Source organism: Barbatula barbatula (assembly GCF_947034865.1).
Source record: "Barbatula barbatula genome assembly, chromosome: 8".
NCBI classification, from domain to species: domain Eukaryota; kingdom Metazoa; phylum Chordata; class Actinopteri; order Cypriniformes; family Nemacheilidae; genus Barbatula; species Barbatula barbatula.
This window is the reverse complement of record NC_136771.1, coordinates 18,398,288-18,418,132: the sequence shown is the minus strand read 5'-3', so window position 1 is coordinate 18,418,132 and position 19,845 is coordinate 18,398,288. Positions and strand designations below refer to the sequence as shown.

The window sequence follows — 19,845 nt, the reverse complement described above, 5'->3', positions numbered from 1 at the left end:
GTTGTGTAGCCTATAGTTTTCACCCATATTTAATAAAAAGTATTTATCATTTATTTAATGTATACCAACATTTACATTTTGCTGCTCTGGATCTCTAAGGGTTAATCATGCAGTTCTCAACAGCAATTTTCCAGTTCAACCTTTTCACAATTCTACAGTGGGTACTGTCATTTCCAGCACGCCCAGCAGAGAGCAGTGTGGTGCAATGGAAGCTTGGCCCTACACATCCTCGTTAGCATATGGAATCGTTTTATTTCTAATTCATATGCTGTATAACATATTATATGAAAGTAACGCCTATTTAAAGCTTATTTTTAATTTTTTTTACAAATGTCTTTCCTTAATGTGAAGGTTCACCCAAAAATGTAATGTAAAGTCTTGTCATCATTTACTCGCCCTCAAATTGTTCCAAATCTGTATAAATGTATTTGTTCTGATGAACACAAAGAAAGATATTTGTAAGAATGCTTGTAACCAAACAGTTTTTGGCCCCCATTGACTACAATAGTACGTAAAATTACAATGCACGGTAGTCAAAAAGTGCCCCAGAACAGTTTGCTTTCCTACATTCTTCAAAATATCTTCTTTTGTGTTCAACTAAACAAACACATTTTTCCTACTATGGTAGTCAATAGTGGCCAAGAACTGATTGGTTACAAGCATTCATCCAGATTTGGAACAGTGAATTGAGACAGAATGATCATTTTTGGGTGAACGGTTCCTTTAAGATTTTACTATTCTAACCAAATCTCAAAAATGTAAATGCTGTATATCTGGATTTGAGTTTGATTGGTAAAGCTGTGACTTGATTGGTAAAGCTGTGACTTGATTTAATCTAAACAATTATGTAGTCTTTCGGTTTGGACCAAATAGTTTACATTTAAATGGTTTACCTATTACATACTGTATAGCCTTGGGAAAACAATGCTGTTATCAATGTAACTAAGGAATAGTTCACCCAAAAATGAAAATGATGTCATTGTTTACTCAACAATAAGTTGTTCAAAACCTGTAAACATTTATTTGTTCTGATTCACTTTGAACACAAAAGAAGATATTTTAAAGAATGTAGGACAATACACAGTTCTAAAGCAGTGTTTTATGTGTCCAGCAGAACAACAACATTTATACAGGTTTGAAACAACTTGAGGGTGAGTAAACAATTACATCATTTTCATCTTTGGGTTAACTGTCCCTTGAAGTGAGTATACACCTAGATTTTTACTTACAATTATTTCTTTTCAATTCATTTGTACATACGATTACGTCATCATCAACATCAATTTGATAGTGAAATATTGTATACATGTATACAGTATTTACATGGGCTGTTGTTAGAATGAATATCAATATCAATTAATCATATCAATCCAGTTCTACCGTATTTTCAAAGACCTGTCATGAATACACCTGACGTCAACATTTTGCTTTTGAATGATCTTTATTATATGGCTTGATAATAGCCGTAATACCCTCTTCTCATTACAGAGAAACAAAACTATTCTGAATTGTAAATACACACCAGACTGTGTCCAGATCTGATACAGTATTTAATTCCATAAGCACATTAGACATTTTTGCCTGAGTTTATAAACAATTCACATTTAGGCATGTGTTGGCATGGGGCAACATGGGATGGATATGTATCTACCATGGCTGAACACATGCCATCTGTAAAGTCATGCTGTCATATTAAAGCTACACACTTCAAAAAGCTACTTATAAGGAAGTGAAATACAAATAAGCGTAGCAAAGGACAGGGACTATTTAACTGATCCAAACAAGACACCCGAGAATTTGAAAGATGAGGATTTTACGCTTTGTTCATGCTTGATCATTATACGTTCCCTCATAGCATACAAGCACACAGACGCAGACACAGACACACATTTATACAATTTTTGTGATCCGTGTTCACAGGTAAACAGACCAGTAAATAACATTGAAGAAGAGAAAAGTGAAAGGGAACAGAGCTCGTGCATAAAGGTCAATACATTTAGCCGCTTGAGGTATCACAGGTTTTGGAGGTGATGGCTTCTTGTTGATCTTGTTTAGCGATTTTCCAGCGGCGTTCAAGACTTCAATGGGTTTCCCGTAACAGTCGAAGTTGGAGAGTTCGAAATCGCGTGGGAGAGAACCGACAATGCTGAAATCGTTCGAGCGAAGGTCGGACTTAGAAGTGCACACCTTCTTACAGCGGTTTTCTACCACCTAGACAAACATATGTACAAGTAGTACAATTTTAAGCATAAAAATATATATGTACTAATTACAAAACGGTAAATAAGGTTACAGATAAAATTTAGTATTCACTGAATCATTCTCACAAGACATTTCTCTTAAATATTGTTTGAAATATGACCTCTACCCCTTACACATACGCACACACGCTTCTGAACCCCCGTGCTGCTCTTTTATAGCTTCTGGCCTCACTGCTGTCGGGTCACATTATCTCAGTCCCCCAGAATCCTCTGCTCTACTCTGCACCCATGTCCCACTGAGCACGCTCAGAGCAGTAGACTCAATTACAGCCATTTCATCTCCCCATGCACCCATTACCACATACATTCATCTTACATAAAGAGAAGAAAAACATACCCCATACATGTAAGAAATCCACACACACACATACTAGATTAAGAGAACACACAGGCACGCACACACTGTTTTAAATGCACACATTTAGACCACAAACACATGTTGGAGAATATACATGCACTGACCTGGAGTGTGCTGACATGTATCGGGGTCCCTCCAGTTCCATTGACACTGTTTGTTTTGGCTGGTGTCTTGTTCTCTTTTTCTTCTCTTGCTTTTTCTTTCTCTGCCATTTTTGCCTTCTCTTCTTCAATTCGCCTTGGGCTGTTCAACATCACCTGAGAAAAAAAAGAGCAAATTCACATCTTAAGGACCCCTTAAACCAAATAATATATTTGATACTGTATGTTTAATATGATTGTGTTATCTAATGCAATTCAATTATAAATGTGGCTTCAGAATCCAAATAACAAATATTTCACCAATAATACTCTTCTTAAAGGGATAGTTCACCCAACAATATCAATTCTTTCATTATTTTCTCACCCTCATGTTTTTCAAACCTGTATGACTTTCTTTCTTCTGCAGAAGAAAATTACACTCTGAAGAAAGCTGGTAACCAAAGAACAAAGGTTCCTATTGACCTTTATTGTATGAATGCAAAAACCACTGATACATTCCTCAAAATATCTTCAGTTGTGTTCCAGAGACATATACAGGTTTTAAATGACATGAAGGTGAATCAATTACGACACACATTTGTGCATTTCAGCAGAAAACCAATGTAATCCTACACCCGTGTAATGCCTAATGTGACTGCAGTTATAAATCTGGAAGTCTTCTATAAACATTGCGACCACTGACATATCTGTTTTATAGCTAAGGATTGTATTACTCTGTAAGACGTTGTTGTGTTTTTAAGCTTTGAAGGCTGTTGTCTTGCTCCCGGAAAGAGTGTGTATCCGTGTCAGCATATTTCTCTTACCTATTTAAGAAACAGCTATTTTGGGAATTCTTGGTAAAAAGGCATGTCGTTTTTCATTGTCAATGTCACGAAAACAGGGATACTAATACATTATTGCAAACACTGTGACAGCACATCTATATCTATGTCGTGACTTGGTTGAATAGAAACCAAATTTATAGTTTTTATTAAAAATCTAATAAATGCACGCCTGTGATATCACATTCTAAATGAATGCGGCACGTTGATGGAATGCTTGGCACCTTAAAATGTCCATAGTTAGTGTTAAACTATATATCTTGGTAGAAGAACATTTATAATGATGATTATTGTGAATACATTTTTGTAATGATACAGATCAGGGGCCTTATTGCACAACATATTGTATAGACTAAATATAATGAACAGACGCTGTCCATGGTACTGACAGAGACATCACACATACAAAAAGATTTATACATACAAAACCCCACACTATTTAACACATATGTACAATAAATATAAGTACCTGGACTACAGCGTACTCCACAAGTGAGGCAAAACCATAGAGCAAACAGGCAATCATCCAGATATCAATGGCCTTCACGTAGGAAACTTTAGGAAGCTCAGATGCTAAAAGCATACTCTCAGATGAGAGCGACAGAACAGATAAAATACCTACAGACAGAGAGAGAAACACACCCATAAGAAGAAAAATCACAAATGAGATCTCAATCGTTTCTCCAAGACAATGAGCTCAAAAAGAGAGAACATGGAAACATTTGCTGAAGTCTCCTGTGTCTCAGATATTTCTCCCGAGAAAAAGACAAATCAAAGTTTCAAACAGATCTCAACAAACATACGCAAACTGACCCCAGATTTGCCAAGTCTGCAGTCAAAAGGCAAAACAGCATTATTGAAGATTTCAATATGAACAATTCTAGTTAATTTTACATCTACAGTCTACATTCATCACTCTTAATGTATTAAAACAATTATCTGATGCGTTTCTTTTCTTAATTCTTTTAAGCCATTTCAGGAGAAACATCTGAGATCTGAGTCGATACAACACAGCTTCATCAAATCTCCTGAGCTATAAATGAGCAACCTCTTAGAAATATTTTTTCTGGGAAAACATAAAAGGTTGTGGTGGTAAATGGGGAGGGAAAAGATGCATATATAAATGTATATATACAATAAAAATATATTTATATATGCATCTTAAGAATTCTTTTAATATTAAAACTAACCTGAAATTGACAGCCATCCCTGTAATGGACAGTTGAAATGAGAAAAAGGAATGAAGTAAAGGTGAAGCCTACGGGAAGAGGGATATGAAAAATGAGAGGACAAATGGGTTGAATTTCAGGTTAACATGAAAGCGACAGATGGAAGTTGATTGTGTTACATAGCAAGATTGTCATTTTTGGAATATTTTTCCTTAATTTTTGCTGTTCATGTTCTTTCGAGATCTTTCCTTTGTGTCTGGATGCACACTGGTAAGTATACAAAATGTTTATAAATCAAACTTAAGGCAGATTTTACATTCATAACATTAAATAAGTGATTTATATTTACAATGACATTTATTACACAGATGCTTAATAAACAAGTCAAATATGGATTTGAAATTAAGAGTTTATTTGCAAAAACTCTGTGGGGGACTGATAACATTAAATAGTCAAATATTCACTCTGGCTGAGTTTCATTATGCCAAGAACCGTTTTTAGCTGAATGGTTCCATAAAGAACCTTTAACATCTAAACAACCGTTCAGTTTCACAATAGCTTCTTTGTAGTAGAAAAAAAGGATCTTTCAATTATAAAAAGTAAGAAAGAAATTGAGCGAAGGAAATAAATTGACCAAAATAGTTCCTCTGTGGCATCAGTGTGCAGAACCTTTTGTAGCTTTTTTGTTTGTTGTAGTTTGCTGGACATTTAACAGAAATATTTCCCTGCAGAATGCAAGGACCAATCAGAACTGACCAATCAGAATTGAGTATTCCATAGCACCTTATCTGTTAAAGATTGGGTAACACACGTATTTTTTTGCCAATCTCATATTAATCCTGAGTACTTTACAGTAGTATTGCATACGTCGTATCTTCGAAGATTATTTAATTTGATCAAATTTATAAAAGAGAGATACAGCTGTACGATTATTTAAGGAAAAAGATGATGCAAGGGGACGGAACTACAGCATGAGCACACAATACATCATTGCATTAATCCATTCGTGTTTTTTACATTATGCATGTACACGCCGATCGCCAACAAATCACAGACATATGACTTAGTTTGACTAACCGCATGCAGTTCATGTCTGGCATCTTTTAGCATTCAATCAGTTTCAAACAATCTCAAAATCCAGCTGTATATCCAACCCTTATATAACCTCCATCACTGAAATTCCGTGAACAAATAAACACACAACTTCTCTCACTATCGCAAGAGAAAGCCAATTTGACGCAGTGCAGCAAATCTGGATAAGCGGGTCTTCCTATCGCTCATTGGTTGGCGAGTGAGCGGGCCATTTCTTTCGCCTTGCCGATGGCGTGCTTTTCCGGGAGAATAGGATCCCCCTGTTACGAAACAGCGATCCAGACTAATAAAAAAGTGCTGGGGGAGTGTACCAAGCACAGAAATACTACTGTCACACTTTTGGAGGAAAGGACACGATGTATACAACGATTGCAGATTCAATGGTTTTTATTCCAACGGGTGAGAACAAACAGGTAACATCCACAGGTGATAACAATCGCGTAACATCCACAGGTGAGTATAGCAAACAAGTAGCATCCACCGGTATATAAACTATAAATGGTCTGAGCCAGTATTAGCATGAAACAACAACTTTAACAAAACGACAACTAGACCTGACAATGAGTGAAACACAAAGAACAGTTCATATAGAGTCTGGGGGGGATGAGCAGATCAAAATGGTGCAGGTGCGGGTGTATTAAGAAAGCTGGGGGGAGTGAGATTCGGAGTTTTACAACTATATCATACACTGTGTCTCGTTTCGTAAGGTTTGTCCTTCGGAGGTCTGATCCTCTAAAGGATGCAGAGAATCCTCAACTTAGAATGAAATGAGAAGTCCTTTGTAGGGCATACTGGCTGAAAAGGAAACAGGAAGTACTACATTGCTATGACAACACGGCGCACTCGCGCACCTGTCAAATTAATTAAAACCCTCTCAACATGATTTTAAGAGGTAAAAAGTTGGCTACTAAAAGTTGGCTACTTGTTTAGGGTAAAAAGTTGGCTACTTTTTACCCTAAACAATGCCAAAAGTAATAAACAAATATAAAATTTTTGCCTTACTGTTTTAAAACGTTTAAAAATCCCTTAACGCTTGTAAACCTATTTACTACATATGCATGCTAAGATTAAAAAAAGTGACACAAATTGGGAACTGTTAACATTTAAACACCACATATTTGATTGAATGTGCAGCTGCTGCCGTTTATTCAAATAACAGATGTTGGCAGACGCAAAGATTTGTGGGTTATCTCGAGCGACGAAGGATACACCTCCTGTGTCCTCCAAATTCTTCAGAAAGTAGGTCGCATTAGAAGGGTGCATACGGAGTGTCCTGCTTTTATGAAACGAGACAGACTCGATTACATAGCAGGCTTCAAATGAGACCTCCGGAGGACGCAGCCTTACGAAACGAGACACAGCTCATGTTAAGCAGTTTATGTTAAGAGTGTAAAGTCTGAATGCATGAAATAGCATGTTACCCCATCTTTAAGGCTTTGGTATAAGGAAGAAGATTATGGGACTGAATGAGGAAAGAAATTCTGTAATTTTGCTATTTTCCCCATTAAAAGTTATAGACCTATAGAGTACCTTTAAGAATTTGTAAGCGATTTATTAAAAAGTGTCATGCATAAAATGCCCCTACTGCTTGACAGATATTTCTGAGATGTGTGTCCTGAGATATCACACCTGTCTCTTGACAGCCCAAGGCTCTAGAAACTGAAAGGAATGTGCAGCCTACACTGTTCAAATCAGGAACGTTGTCTGCCTGTGAATTAGTTGACACGGTGATCTCAGGTTTTGGAGAGAAGGTATGTTGGTGATGTTAAAATCTCTTAAAACACATTACCAAGTAATGAATGCTTACTTTAAATACACTGCCCATTTTATTCATTTCTTTCATGTTAAAGTTGTCATTTGTTTGAATCTGGAGGCTGTTCCCGAAGGCTGCAGAGTAGATAAACTACTCCAGTCCTAAGCCCTAGGTCACATAAAAGGCCTTACGAAAGCATTAAATGGGTAATAGAAGCACGACTGAGCCGTACTATCTCCGATACGGGTCATAAAACACAACACTGCAATTTCAATCCCATCTACTGTGTGTGGTGTGTTTTGTTTGACCGTCAGCTCTACATCTTATCTGTCTGATGGAGAAAGCCAACTGACCTAAGGGCACGCGGGCCGCACTGGCGTCAGGGTTGATCCAAAAGGACAGCCATGACAGGACGACAAGGAGCAGTGTGGGAGCGTAGACGCCCATCATGTAAAAGCCCACCTGCCTCCTGAGAGTAAAGATGACCTCTACACATGTGTAATAACCTGTAGAAAGAGAACAGAAGAGAATGGACTAAATTTATTCACAAATGGGTGTTTTTTAAATAGTTTTATATCCATAAAGTAGTAGCTATTTATGAAAATAGTCTAAGCTAAGGAAAGTATTAAATGTAATTTCATCCAAAGTATGTTACAGTATATAACACAAAATAAAAATTCAAGATGTGATGGAGATAATATTTGCTCAGAAAAATGACATTACAGAAAAGGAAATGGCGCAACATTGTTGACAAATATAATAAACTAGTGAAGATATGAATTTATTATAATTTTATTATTTTCGTTTACTTGGTTACACACTGTTCATGTCAACAGAGCTCAAGTGCAGACAGCTCTCAACAAAAAAACACTTTTTTGAAACATAACATTCAAAACATAACTCAAAATCCCTCGAGGGGAAAACAAGAACAAAATTCTTTAACACAACAAGACTTAAGACCTAACCTAACTTAACCGGGGATAAAGACCAAAAGAGGCACAAGGGCGTGAACTGATAATGGGATAATGAATAAGGAAACAAGGAGGCGAGGTCGCAAGACAGGATAGCACAAGGCACAATTAATGGCCATATGCTTCCAACACACACACAAGACGGGCTGTCATGATCCAATCGACAAGAACAAGAGATACAGCTGCAAGGATGGCAGTATCATGACAGTTTCAGTGCCCATATGCATCTCATATGACTCTAGAATCCTATGCAACGTCAGAGATAATAAGGGGTTTTGTTTAGTGGTCAATAAAACGTCCAGGTGCATTTCTGCGTAACCTCTCAGAAATGACAGCAGTACGCCACATTATCCAGCAAGCTGTCAAGGCTGTTCCTAAAGTAATCTAAAAAATATTCACAAATGAGAAAAGAGTCAGAGAAACTATGGAAACGTTTGTTGATTGAACAGCCAGTCCTGGCAAATGTATGACAAATGTCATAAATTGACATGATTTATTAGCATTAATGAAATACATCTAGTGAAGTACAACCATTTATAACATTTACAGTCCCATCATTTACAAAACTAAAAAACAGAACAATGCATTTAAAAAATAACTCTGACTTACACATCACTTAAATATCATATCCTCAGTTTTTGTCATGTAGCATCTCATGCCGTGAGCTCTGTATAACTGTATTAACATAAAACAGTTTAAGAGACTATTAAGGCCAGGCTTGAAATGATCTTGTTATTGTCTGTTGGTGGTGTGATTGTTTCTCTGATCATTTACTGTAAGTTAGTGTGTGCGTGGTTATTTACTGTTTGTGAAGGTATTGCTGTCTATGTTTGTGTGATTTCGGTAAACAAGATTTGCACTGTTCTGTTTTCTTACATAAGAAGTAAATATTGCCTTATGTAAGAGATTCGTGCAGGAGAAATACATGTCAATTCTTCCAAGGATACTGTATATGTTACATTCAAGATACTGTACAAATGTAAATATGTTTGGGATAGGCTAGCCGGTCATCACTGCAAAATATAGTTTGCATTGTACAAGATAATTCCATTCCAAATGGATGGAAAATTTAGATTTTGGTAAACACAGCTTTATCATGTAACAAGACTGAGACCGTATATGAGAGACAAAACTTGCACATCTCTGTAGGACATCTTTTGAGAGTAGTATTTTAGGATGTCATGTGTCAAGGTTTAATTTGTTTTCAGGCCAATGGTCAATCAAGACTAGCCCAAAACTAGCCCAACAGCCCCAGCCTGAATCCCAAAACTCAAATATGCCACTCATATAAATAAAATACATATGTGACGAGCAAGGCGGGACGAGGGCCGTGAGGGAACGGTTGAGGCATCTCTCTCATGGAGGAGCTCCGGGAGCTAAGACGACGAGTGACAGGAGGGTATGACTAGAGAGGACCAGGCCTGGACTTTATGGTGTGTTTTTGTGTGTTTTTATGGCCGGCAGTTGACAGTTAGGGAGCTTCCGGCATTTGAAGTTTGTTTTACCGTTAAAGTTTGTTTATTTTATTAAAAGCTTACGTTGCGTTCGCCGGTTCACGCATCCTTCCTTCCTTCCTTGAACTTTGTTACAACATACTTTACAGTCACTGTTGCATTACACATTACACTTCCTCTTGAAAATAACGGTATAGTAATAATCATAAAAACACCCTGTTTACATAAATAACTTTATATTAGCTTAAGAATGACAGCTGATTAACAAAATCCTTCCACTTTTAACCCGCATAATAAAAAATTAAGCCCAATCTGCTTAAAAAATTGGCAATGTTTTGAGCCTAAAAATATTGATTTGATTTTCAGTTTTGATCAAATAAATTCAATAAATAAATGTTTTCAGTAACTCTTACATAAATTGATTTTTTTTTTATTTAGGGACAAATAATGTTGAATATTCTCAATAAGCCAGCAAAACACTGTTTGGTTAGAAAAGGAGAAAAATACTGAATATCTGTAGCGCAAGCAACTGTTTTCTATATGTGTGGGAATAGATTTGTTGTGAAGGATACAGGCCCACACTGACTGCTCCAGTCACAACAGGGATTCATTTGAAAGACATTGTGTACCCCACTACGCAAAATGACACAACAGGCATGGCAACTTACTGCAGACACGCTGTTTTTTCCATTTCAGTCTTATGCGTGGAAGATTAATGATAGCATTTATTAGCACTTCATCAAAACAGAAACAGTGTAAAGCAAATACCTATTTATAATACCTATTTACACTGCTGAAATAACACATTTACTATTATAACTATACACATCACATGGGAAACATGCTGTGCATCATTATCACTATCATATCAACATTATCATCATCATCCCTAACACCGTGCCCAAGGCTCATACTGCACCAGAATCATAGTTGGTTGTATCCAACATTTATAAACAAAAGAAAAGTGTATGCATGCTGCATACTCTCTATTATTTATATAAATAGTATGCAAGATTGCGTAAATTGCATGTTTAATCCCAATCCAAGTCTAAAACAATTTTTTAACAAGAAAGTCTAAACCAAGGTAAAAATGGGGTTGATTTCACTTAGTCGTCAACCTGGAAATATAAATGACATTGGGCATACAGTATGACGTACAATGTGCAGTGTGTGGTTGCATATAAACTTGTTAAAGTATAAATACTGCACACTGCAAATAGTGCAGAAGTAAAATTAATAGTATGTACGTATGCTACAGTATTTCAAACACAGCCATCATATGGGAACATAAAGTGAAGTGCATGGGAACAGAGGAATGGATCAGGTGTGCAGAGCTTGATGAAACAGGATAAGATGCTCAGCCATGCACATGCAACCCTTAACAAAGCAATTCAAAAGTCCAACATTCATTTAAAATGTATTTCATTTGGCTTTTCCAAATGTTCAATGCCATGAATCTGGCTCTGATGATGAGTCTGTTCTGCCAAGCTACCCATCTCAGAAGTATTGATTCAGTCTGAATTAGGAGCGTTACAGAGGTGTGAGGTCAGCATTTTCTTATATGTGTATGTGCTTCTCTCATATCGTTGGCTTGCTGAACACTTTGTTCCCTTTCGATTTTCTCTTGCTTTAGTAAACAGTGAAATATGAGCCTACATTTATAGATGTATGTCAATCTATACCTGTTCCAGGGTAGAACTTTGTGCAGTTTCCGTACTTAATGTCCTCCTGCTTCACATCAAACTGTGGCAAAGCTATTTCGTCCATCTGAACGGGGTCCCCAGACTGCCACATAAACACCAGGTCCTTTGTGGTGTAGCCAACTGCGCACACACAGTAAAACACATAACGTTATGATGACTGATTTTACCTTACAAACCTGTCTTCAAATGAAATCTTTTTATTTCATTTAATTTAATTTCATTGCAGGCGCAGGTGTGTGTGTGTGTGTGTGTGTGTGTGTGTGTGTGTACTAGTATTCCTCACTGTGTAGAAATAGTAATAAGATAATATACCAGTAGATTTTGACCTTGTGGGGACATTTTAGTCCACATGAGGGAAAACAGCTTATAAATCATACAGAATTATATTTATTGAAAAATAAAAAATGCGTGTTGGGGATAGAATATATCATAAGCCTGACATAAAAATCAATGGAATGTCCGTGTGTGTGTGTGTGTGTAACTGTGTGTTTACTTACAGCTCTCTAACTGCATCTTGCAGAGTTGGGTGTCCATAGGAAAGAGTGTTAAATCCAGAGGACATGACAAAGTGACAGACAATCTAATAAGGGAATAGAGAATAAATCCAACATTAAACATCCCACGCATCATTTTCTTATGATTTTTCAACATCGCTGACTGCAAAATGAGTGACAATTGCTAAAAGTGTTATAGTTATACATCATTATTTCACTCATGTACCTTTTACTTATTGCAATTTATATTACATTTTTTTGTTACTTCCTTTTTTTAAATCGCCCCTACTCAACTCAACTGCATTAGAAGATTATCTTATTAGAAATGATTAAATTTTTTAAATTATTAGAAATAATTATTTATAATTACATTTATTTATTATAAGAAAACAAAATACCTAATCAAATTCAAAGTTGTTATAAAAAATACAATACGTACAAATATGGAAAGCATAATAATATAGCAGTTTGTCTTTATGGCATTAAAAAGTGCCTGACAGCAACTGTCACCACATGCATTATTTTAGAGTTTAGAACAGACAGATTGTGTGCAAAAGAGTGTTTGTGAAGAGAGGACACATACACACGCACGCACCCACACACGCACACACACACACACACAGGACAGCCTCAAGATGGTCTTTACAAATTACTAACTTACCTCAGCAATTCAAATACAACTGCTGTAAAACGTCATTTACAGTTCCCCCTCTCTCTCTCTCTCTCTCTCACACACACACACACACACACTCTCTCTGCAAGGTTCATTAGTCCTGGTTGCATGTGGAGCATCAGTAGCAGATGAGAATGGGAGGGGGTTCGTGTGGGGGTCTCACCCTAAGGCTCACACACACTGCAAAGCAAAGAACTAGAATATTCTCTCATCTGCCACAAAGAGCCTTTTAGTTTGAGCAAATACCCACGCTGCCATGCTCCAGTTAAAAGACTACAGCAGAACAACAGCGACAGTAAAGATAGACAAAATAATGAATATACCTTTTATCAAAACATGGTTAACAAATATTAAGTGTATTGGTCAAAAGTCCAATACACAACTCACATCTGTGAACGAAACTCCAGGGTCAGAAATAAACAAAAAATATATAATTATTTTATATGAATAAAATACAAATTTCAACTCACACTTTAATGCTTCTGTTATTATATATATGCATTATGAATTTTTACTGTTTAAAAAGACAGTTTACACCAAAATCGAAATCTGTCATCATTTACTGACCCATGAGTTGTTCCATAACTGTATAGTTCTGATGAACACAGAGAAAGATAAAGTTCTTGATCACCATTGACTAGCATAGTAGGAAAAATTCCATTGGTAGTCAAAGGTGCCCCAGAACTGCATGCTGCCCTACATTCTTCAAAATATCTTCTTTGGTGTTCAACAGAACAAAGTTTTTCCAACTATATACTGTAAATATATACAGTGCACCTTTCCGTTTTAATCATATTTATTGCATGGCAACATAACACCATTGGAGCTGGTGAAGCTGGTTTAATAAAACTTGTAAACTGGCAGAAAATTGAACCCTACATAAACCTGTTAAATGATTGACTGTGGCTTACCTCATGCTGATGAGGACGTCTCCATTACGGAAGATGAAGAGCAGTATGTTTTCCTGGGTAACGTCGTGAAAATTGGCATTTTTTTCATTGGCGAAAAATAGATCTGGCTTCCAAAGGCACTGGAACATTTTCGGATCAACAGTCAATGCATCGGACTTAAAATCTGCCGGTAACCGCAGTCGGGGGTCATTCCAGCGCTGACGCAGGAATATATTCACACGGTAATCCTACAGATACACAATCACATGCACAACTATTACTATAGGGCAGCATAAAATGAGCATATAGGTATACTGTTTGTTCTAACCATTGTGGTCTCCTGGATTGAGCCAAAGCTGTTGATGAAGATGTTCACCTTATCTTCCACAGGGATACCTACAAACACATGATAGCACCCCTTGAGAGAAATATAATTATGGACATCAACCATGTGCGTGGGATAAAAGTTGTGCGCTATTCTCAGATTCCCCACAGTGGAAAACAGATGCTTCTGTAAGTGTGATGCTCTGTGAATGTTCTCAAATGTAAGAATATCTCATGCTCGGGTGGATGCAAGAACCACAGACTTTGGAAGGAGCTCATTGATCTAATAGTTTCCCTCTGACACATTCTTATCCCAGTGGGTTCAGCATGACACATTATAGATCCACGGGTCCTGAGATCCTCTGCAGCACGTAATTTCCAATTACGCTGTACAATACACACTCTGCTGTGCTCTGATGCCGTGACTACATTATCATTTTAATGAGGTCATATATTATGATCTTTGTGACTTTTCTCAAAAAAGTAATAGGATCTAATATTAGTTGCTCTTCCATAGTGTTTGAGGTCTGAGAGGTTTGACTGTGACAGAGCAGCACTTGCTATCATAACTAGATTTGTGCTTCCTGAAGGAAATAGCAGCGCAGTGAAAGAACAGAGAAGTTTAAGACTTTGATTCTGTTTTGATTAAATTCAGCATCAGACCGACTTCGCTGTTGTCATGACAGCACACATTTTCCTTTCTGTCTCCTGCACACAAGAATTAACACATAATCGCCGTTTAAAAGTCGATATAAAGGGTTGCACACAGAATATCCAGGAAAAGACCATTCAGTACGCTAACAGATGTAGGAATGATGACCAATCACAATTCAGCATGCGAATACATGTAGTACATGTAAAATGACAAATCCAGTATGCAACAACCATGATGACGCTATAGCTGGGTCGTTCTCACAAAACTACTTGAACATCATGGCAGTAAAGATTTGAATCCTAGTAATTTAATTCTTAATTAAATAAAGATTAAAGCCGGCAACACAAAAAAAATTAAATAAAGCAAAAAATCTAATAAATAAAATTGTGTTCTCTACCTTGCACAAAGCATTATTTTAACAAAGGAATAAATTATTGACAGAATTTTCATAAAAATGAAGAGATTAAAAGTTAAAAGCTTAATATTCTCTTGTCACACTATATAATATAATTCATTAATGTCTTATTATGTCGGATTAATACAAATGTACTTTACTGCATTCTGACGAAACATGCTATGGGATTGACAGTTTAAAATGGACTCAAAACTTGCTGTAAAACTTATGTAAACAATGTTCAAAATTGTGTTAAACTGTAAGTAAAAGTTTTGGAATGAATGCTTTTAAACATTTCATACCTCATTTTAAATGAATTAAAAGGAAATGTGTTGATGCGAGTGCTTCTAAGAAAATCGTGGATTTTGAGACTAAGATTATTTGAGAATCACCCAGCTGTTTACGTCACCCTGTTTTTTTGCTCGTTTTGAAGTTTCGTGTAAGAAACGTGTAATGGATAAAATATCCATCAATTCTCAAAAAGGTTTTACGCTTGCTTGAGGTGGTTTTTGCAAATAGAGTTAATGGGAGATGAACACACATTTGCCGAATTAAGTCTGAATTAAATCCTTGTGTTTAACCGTCTGTTTACGCGAATGATGTATTTCTGATTTTATACCATCGCCATCTGTTCAATCCACTTGATTGAAACCTATTTCGCATTAGTTTTTAGCTTTTGAAAATCTTGAAAAGATTTGTTTCATGATGGGTACAAAACCCAGCTACTGTTGGTTACATTTTGGAATAATGAACGTTCCATCAATTGAAGTAAGTGCAAGATTTTCATCTTATTCTTTATTTTATAGAAAGTGTACGCTAGAACACAATAAGAAAAATGATATGCCCCCACTGCCATACAAAACAAATGTTTAATATGACTGTTAAGCAGTTTGGGCCGATTTATGTAATACTTCAATACCAGAATGTTTGAGAACTATTGCCTTGCATGCACAAAACGCTATGAAGGAAACTATTTGACACTGAGAAAATGTTATTCAAACCTTATGCAATTCTTTTCAGCCGCCATTTTTGGCCTTTATAGCGAAAAATGAAACAACAAGTTAGGTATATAATGGTAATGTTCATCTACCTTTAAAGTTCGGTCGTATTCGTGAATCATAAGTCACCAGAAGGCGGTTCAGAATGTTGCTGGTCGAGTTGGCCGGGACTCTGTCAAGATCTTCTGCTGATAACTGACTGGAAATGATGGAATAGACACACATTATACTGGCAGTTCAGCGCTTAGAAAGGTCATGTTTAAATATAACTTGCCCTGACAAGAGTCAAACATTTTAAAAAAAATCACCCAAAGTTAGAACATCTATGTCTTAGAATCCATGTCTTCATGTGCTAACCAAGAACTGTGAACAGTCATGCGAGTTCAGCTGAAGGAGGGAACACTTGTGCTTAGTCATACAAAGATACGCCATGAGCTGTTAATGACAACAAATCCTGTATACTGGCCTGGGTTCGGTTTATCTTGCGTTGCAAGCATGTAATAAAGTGTGATGAAAAGAATGCGGCTGATCCCACATCAGTGCCTCTCTTTATTTATCACCAGACATTCACTCTGCTTAACAGCACTGTAATTCTCCATGACTGACAACCTCCCGTCCTTGGCAACCTTAAAGCATTATGGGATATGCGCACATGTGTGTGCGTTTATGTAAGTGCGTGTTATCGCCCGGACGACTTACGAGGGACAGATGACTTGTTTGCCCTTTTTCCCTTTTTTGGGTTTGCCTCCTGTAGCAGCGCTCTCTAAAGAGAACTGTACCAACAGCATCAACAAGATCAGCCCCTTAAGAACCATAACTGCACACCTGCATCACACACAGACGGTACACATTAGTCAGCAAAGAAACAGACTTACACTGTTGAATGTACAGTAGCTACGTATGTTCAACACTGATGCTATACCAAAATGATAAGATCATAAACATTTTTTTCCTTCATATATTCCAGCATCAGTCCCAATGTACCAAATTGCTAAAAGAATTCTAGTTACAATTTATTTTGTTACATTTATTTTGTCCTTGTCTGCATAGGATGTGAAACTCATATTTATCATATAAAAAATCAGGTAAATCACAGTTTTAGTGCAACTTCTACTAAATTAGATGCTAAACCATTTTTAAACAGTTCTGTACCAATACACATAACATTTTCTCGTCCTCTTGTCGTGTCAAACCTGTACCCATTCACTTCTATTGTCAGAAGCGAAACCAATGCAAGTCACCGGGTACCGCCATTTTTCGGTTACTATCATTCTTCAAAATATCTCTATTTGTGTTTGGAAGAAAGAAAGTTATACAGGTTTAAAATGACAAGGAGGAGTAAATGATGCCAGAATATTCATTTTCGGGCGAATTATCCCTTTAAAAGGTTTGTTACGCACCCTGAAGTTGTTTCAAACCTGTATACATTTACACAAAAGAAATCATTTTGAAGAATGTAGGAAACCAAACTAGTTTCTTTTCCTACTATGGACTGTTTGGTTACAATCATTCTTCCAAATATATTTGTCTGTGTTCGGTACAACACTAAAATTTATACACATTTGACACAACCCGAGGGAGAGAAAGTGATGAATTTTTTTATATTTGGTTGAATTATCCCTTTAAGGAATCGAACAACACACTTTGTCAATACTGTACCATAAACAATATTTTTATTGATTGATTTATTTATTATTGATTTATTATTATTCTGTAAAATGTAATTTCTTGCATACCAGAGATGAACGTTTGTGTATTTGTTATATATGAACAACCACATGAAATAGGCCTGGTAATATTGTGTCAGTTCCAACCATAATTTGCAAAACATATCACTCCTTTACAGTAATTACGATGCCAAAAATATTAAGGCACTTTTGTGTAGCCTAACAGCATTAGACGAGCTGTTATTTTCTAAAATGCACAAGACTTTTAGGAAAATGCTAATAAAACTACATAACTATACACACATGCGTACTGTACAGGCCTAACGTATACATACAGTATAGAAAAATTCAACAGCTTTAACATGTTCCATGAGAAATATCTCTTGGGTCTCCATCGCTTTAAAAAGCACTGAAACACATCCTCACATCTTGTAGATCACATCTCGATCAGGACCTTGAGAATAATGTGCCGATTAATTATGGGTAATAAACGCTTTCGACTCAGCGACTGCGTGGTGTGTAAAACACTGGGAATCCGCAGTGAGAACACGAGAGAACACCCAACCCACAACCCGAAACACTGTTACAGACTACCAAATACACACGAGACGAATAATAAGTCACTTTGTGAACTTGCCAAATCACGATGGACATAAGAACCGCTCGCTCGCCGATGACAGCGTTTAAAACATGACACCGTGCGGAGCCTTACCTTACGAGGAAAGCTGAAGGATGGTTTCAGTTTTCTCCGCTCACGCGCGCGTGTATCATTGTATGTACATCCACTCACTCCGAGCTCAGGTCGGGCATGTGTGCGGGTGATGGAGTCTGCGTGCATGCACCTGTCCCGCTGCAGTGAAGCTGCCGTGCTCTCGCGCGATGAGACGATGTCCCGCACCGGCGTCACTTTACTCGGCTGAGTCGAAGTTACGAAAGCAAATGATGTTCTGAGCAGTGACGCGAAGGCGTTTGAACGAGTAAGTATCTCGTATCTTGTCACACCAAGGATGTCGAAAATTGTAGACTATTTAGCACGCGCATAAGCAGCAAACCTGATTTGAGATAAAGTGCGAAGAGTCAAGAAAGCCAAAAGAATGGATCTGGTGGTGAATGGATGGATCTCCGCCTCACCTCCACTTGTCCTTTGAGTCACATTAAATGACAGCTTCTCTAACACATTTACACTAAATTAAACGAGGGCAGGCTGGGCTGTGTGTGCCCAGAAGAGAAGGGGGGAGAGAGAGAGAAGGGGAGCGAGAGAAGAGGAGAGAGAGAGAGAGTGAGAAGGGGGAGAGGGAGAGAGAGAGAGAGAGAGAGAGAGAGAGAGAAGGGGAGAGAGAGAAGAGGAGAGAATGAGGGAGAGAGAGGGGGGAGAGAGAGAGAGAGAGAGACAGAGAGAGAGAGAAGGGGAGAGAGAGAAGGGGAGAGAGAGAATGAGGGAGAGAGGGAAAGAGAGGGGGGGTAGAGAGAGATGAAGTGGCAGAAAAGATTAATGATCACATGTTGGTAAAGGAATGAGAAATATGTTCACACATAAAACAAAGAGGGATGAGAACTGGTTGATTCTTACTATCCTCAGCATAGAGTTATGCATGGATACTGGTGTCTGCGTCAGAGATGAAGGTAATTCATTTACATTTGGAGTAAAAAAGAAATACCGGCAGACAGGGAAATAAAACACTACAAGAGCGTTTTACAATTTGTGAAGCCATTCTGCTCAGTGTGGCGTTTTGCCAGCATACTGCAGAGGAGACGCACACAAACTCTCTCTCTCTCTCGCTCACACACACACGCACACACACACACACACACGCACGCACATACACGCACACACACGCACACACACGCACACACACACACACACACTCAAGATGGTCTTTACAAATTACTAACTTACCTAAGCAATTCAGATACAACTGCTGTAAAAACAAATTCACGGTTTCCCTCCATCACTCTCTCTCTCTCTCTCTCTCTCTCTCTCTCTCTCTCACACACACACACACACACACACTAAAAGAACACAATTACAGTGACTATCATCCTTATAAAGCGATCATTACACAACAT

The 19,845-nt window shown here is 37.4% G+C and overlaps 1 protein-coding gene across 1 annotated transcript; it reads right to left on the bottom strand.

Annotated features, from left to right (window-relative positions):
• Positions 1 to 1,426: 1,426 nt before the first annotated feature.
• On the bottom strand, positions 1,427 to 19,020 carry glrba (glycine receptor, beta a). Its single transcript, XM_079463466.1, has 11 exons — positions 18,491 to 19,020; positions 16,811 to 16,936; positions 16,204 to 16,310; positions 14,069 to 14,136; positions 13,762 to 13,988; positions 12,181 to 12,263; positions 11,663 to 11,803; positions 7,909 to 8,061; positions 4,011 to 4,159; positions 2,724 to 2,876; positions 1,427 to 2,211 (listed from the first exon to the last, which is right to left on the bottom strand). Exons 2-11 carry the CDS (start codon positions 16,924 to 16,926, stop codon positions 1,915 to 1,917), a joined length of 1,494 nt encoding a protein of 497 aa, XP_079319592.1. The 5' UTR covers positions 16,927 to 16,936; positions 18,491 to 19,020; the 3' UTR covers positions 1,427 to 1,914.
• Positions 19,021 to 19,845: the final 825 nt, after the last annotated feature.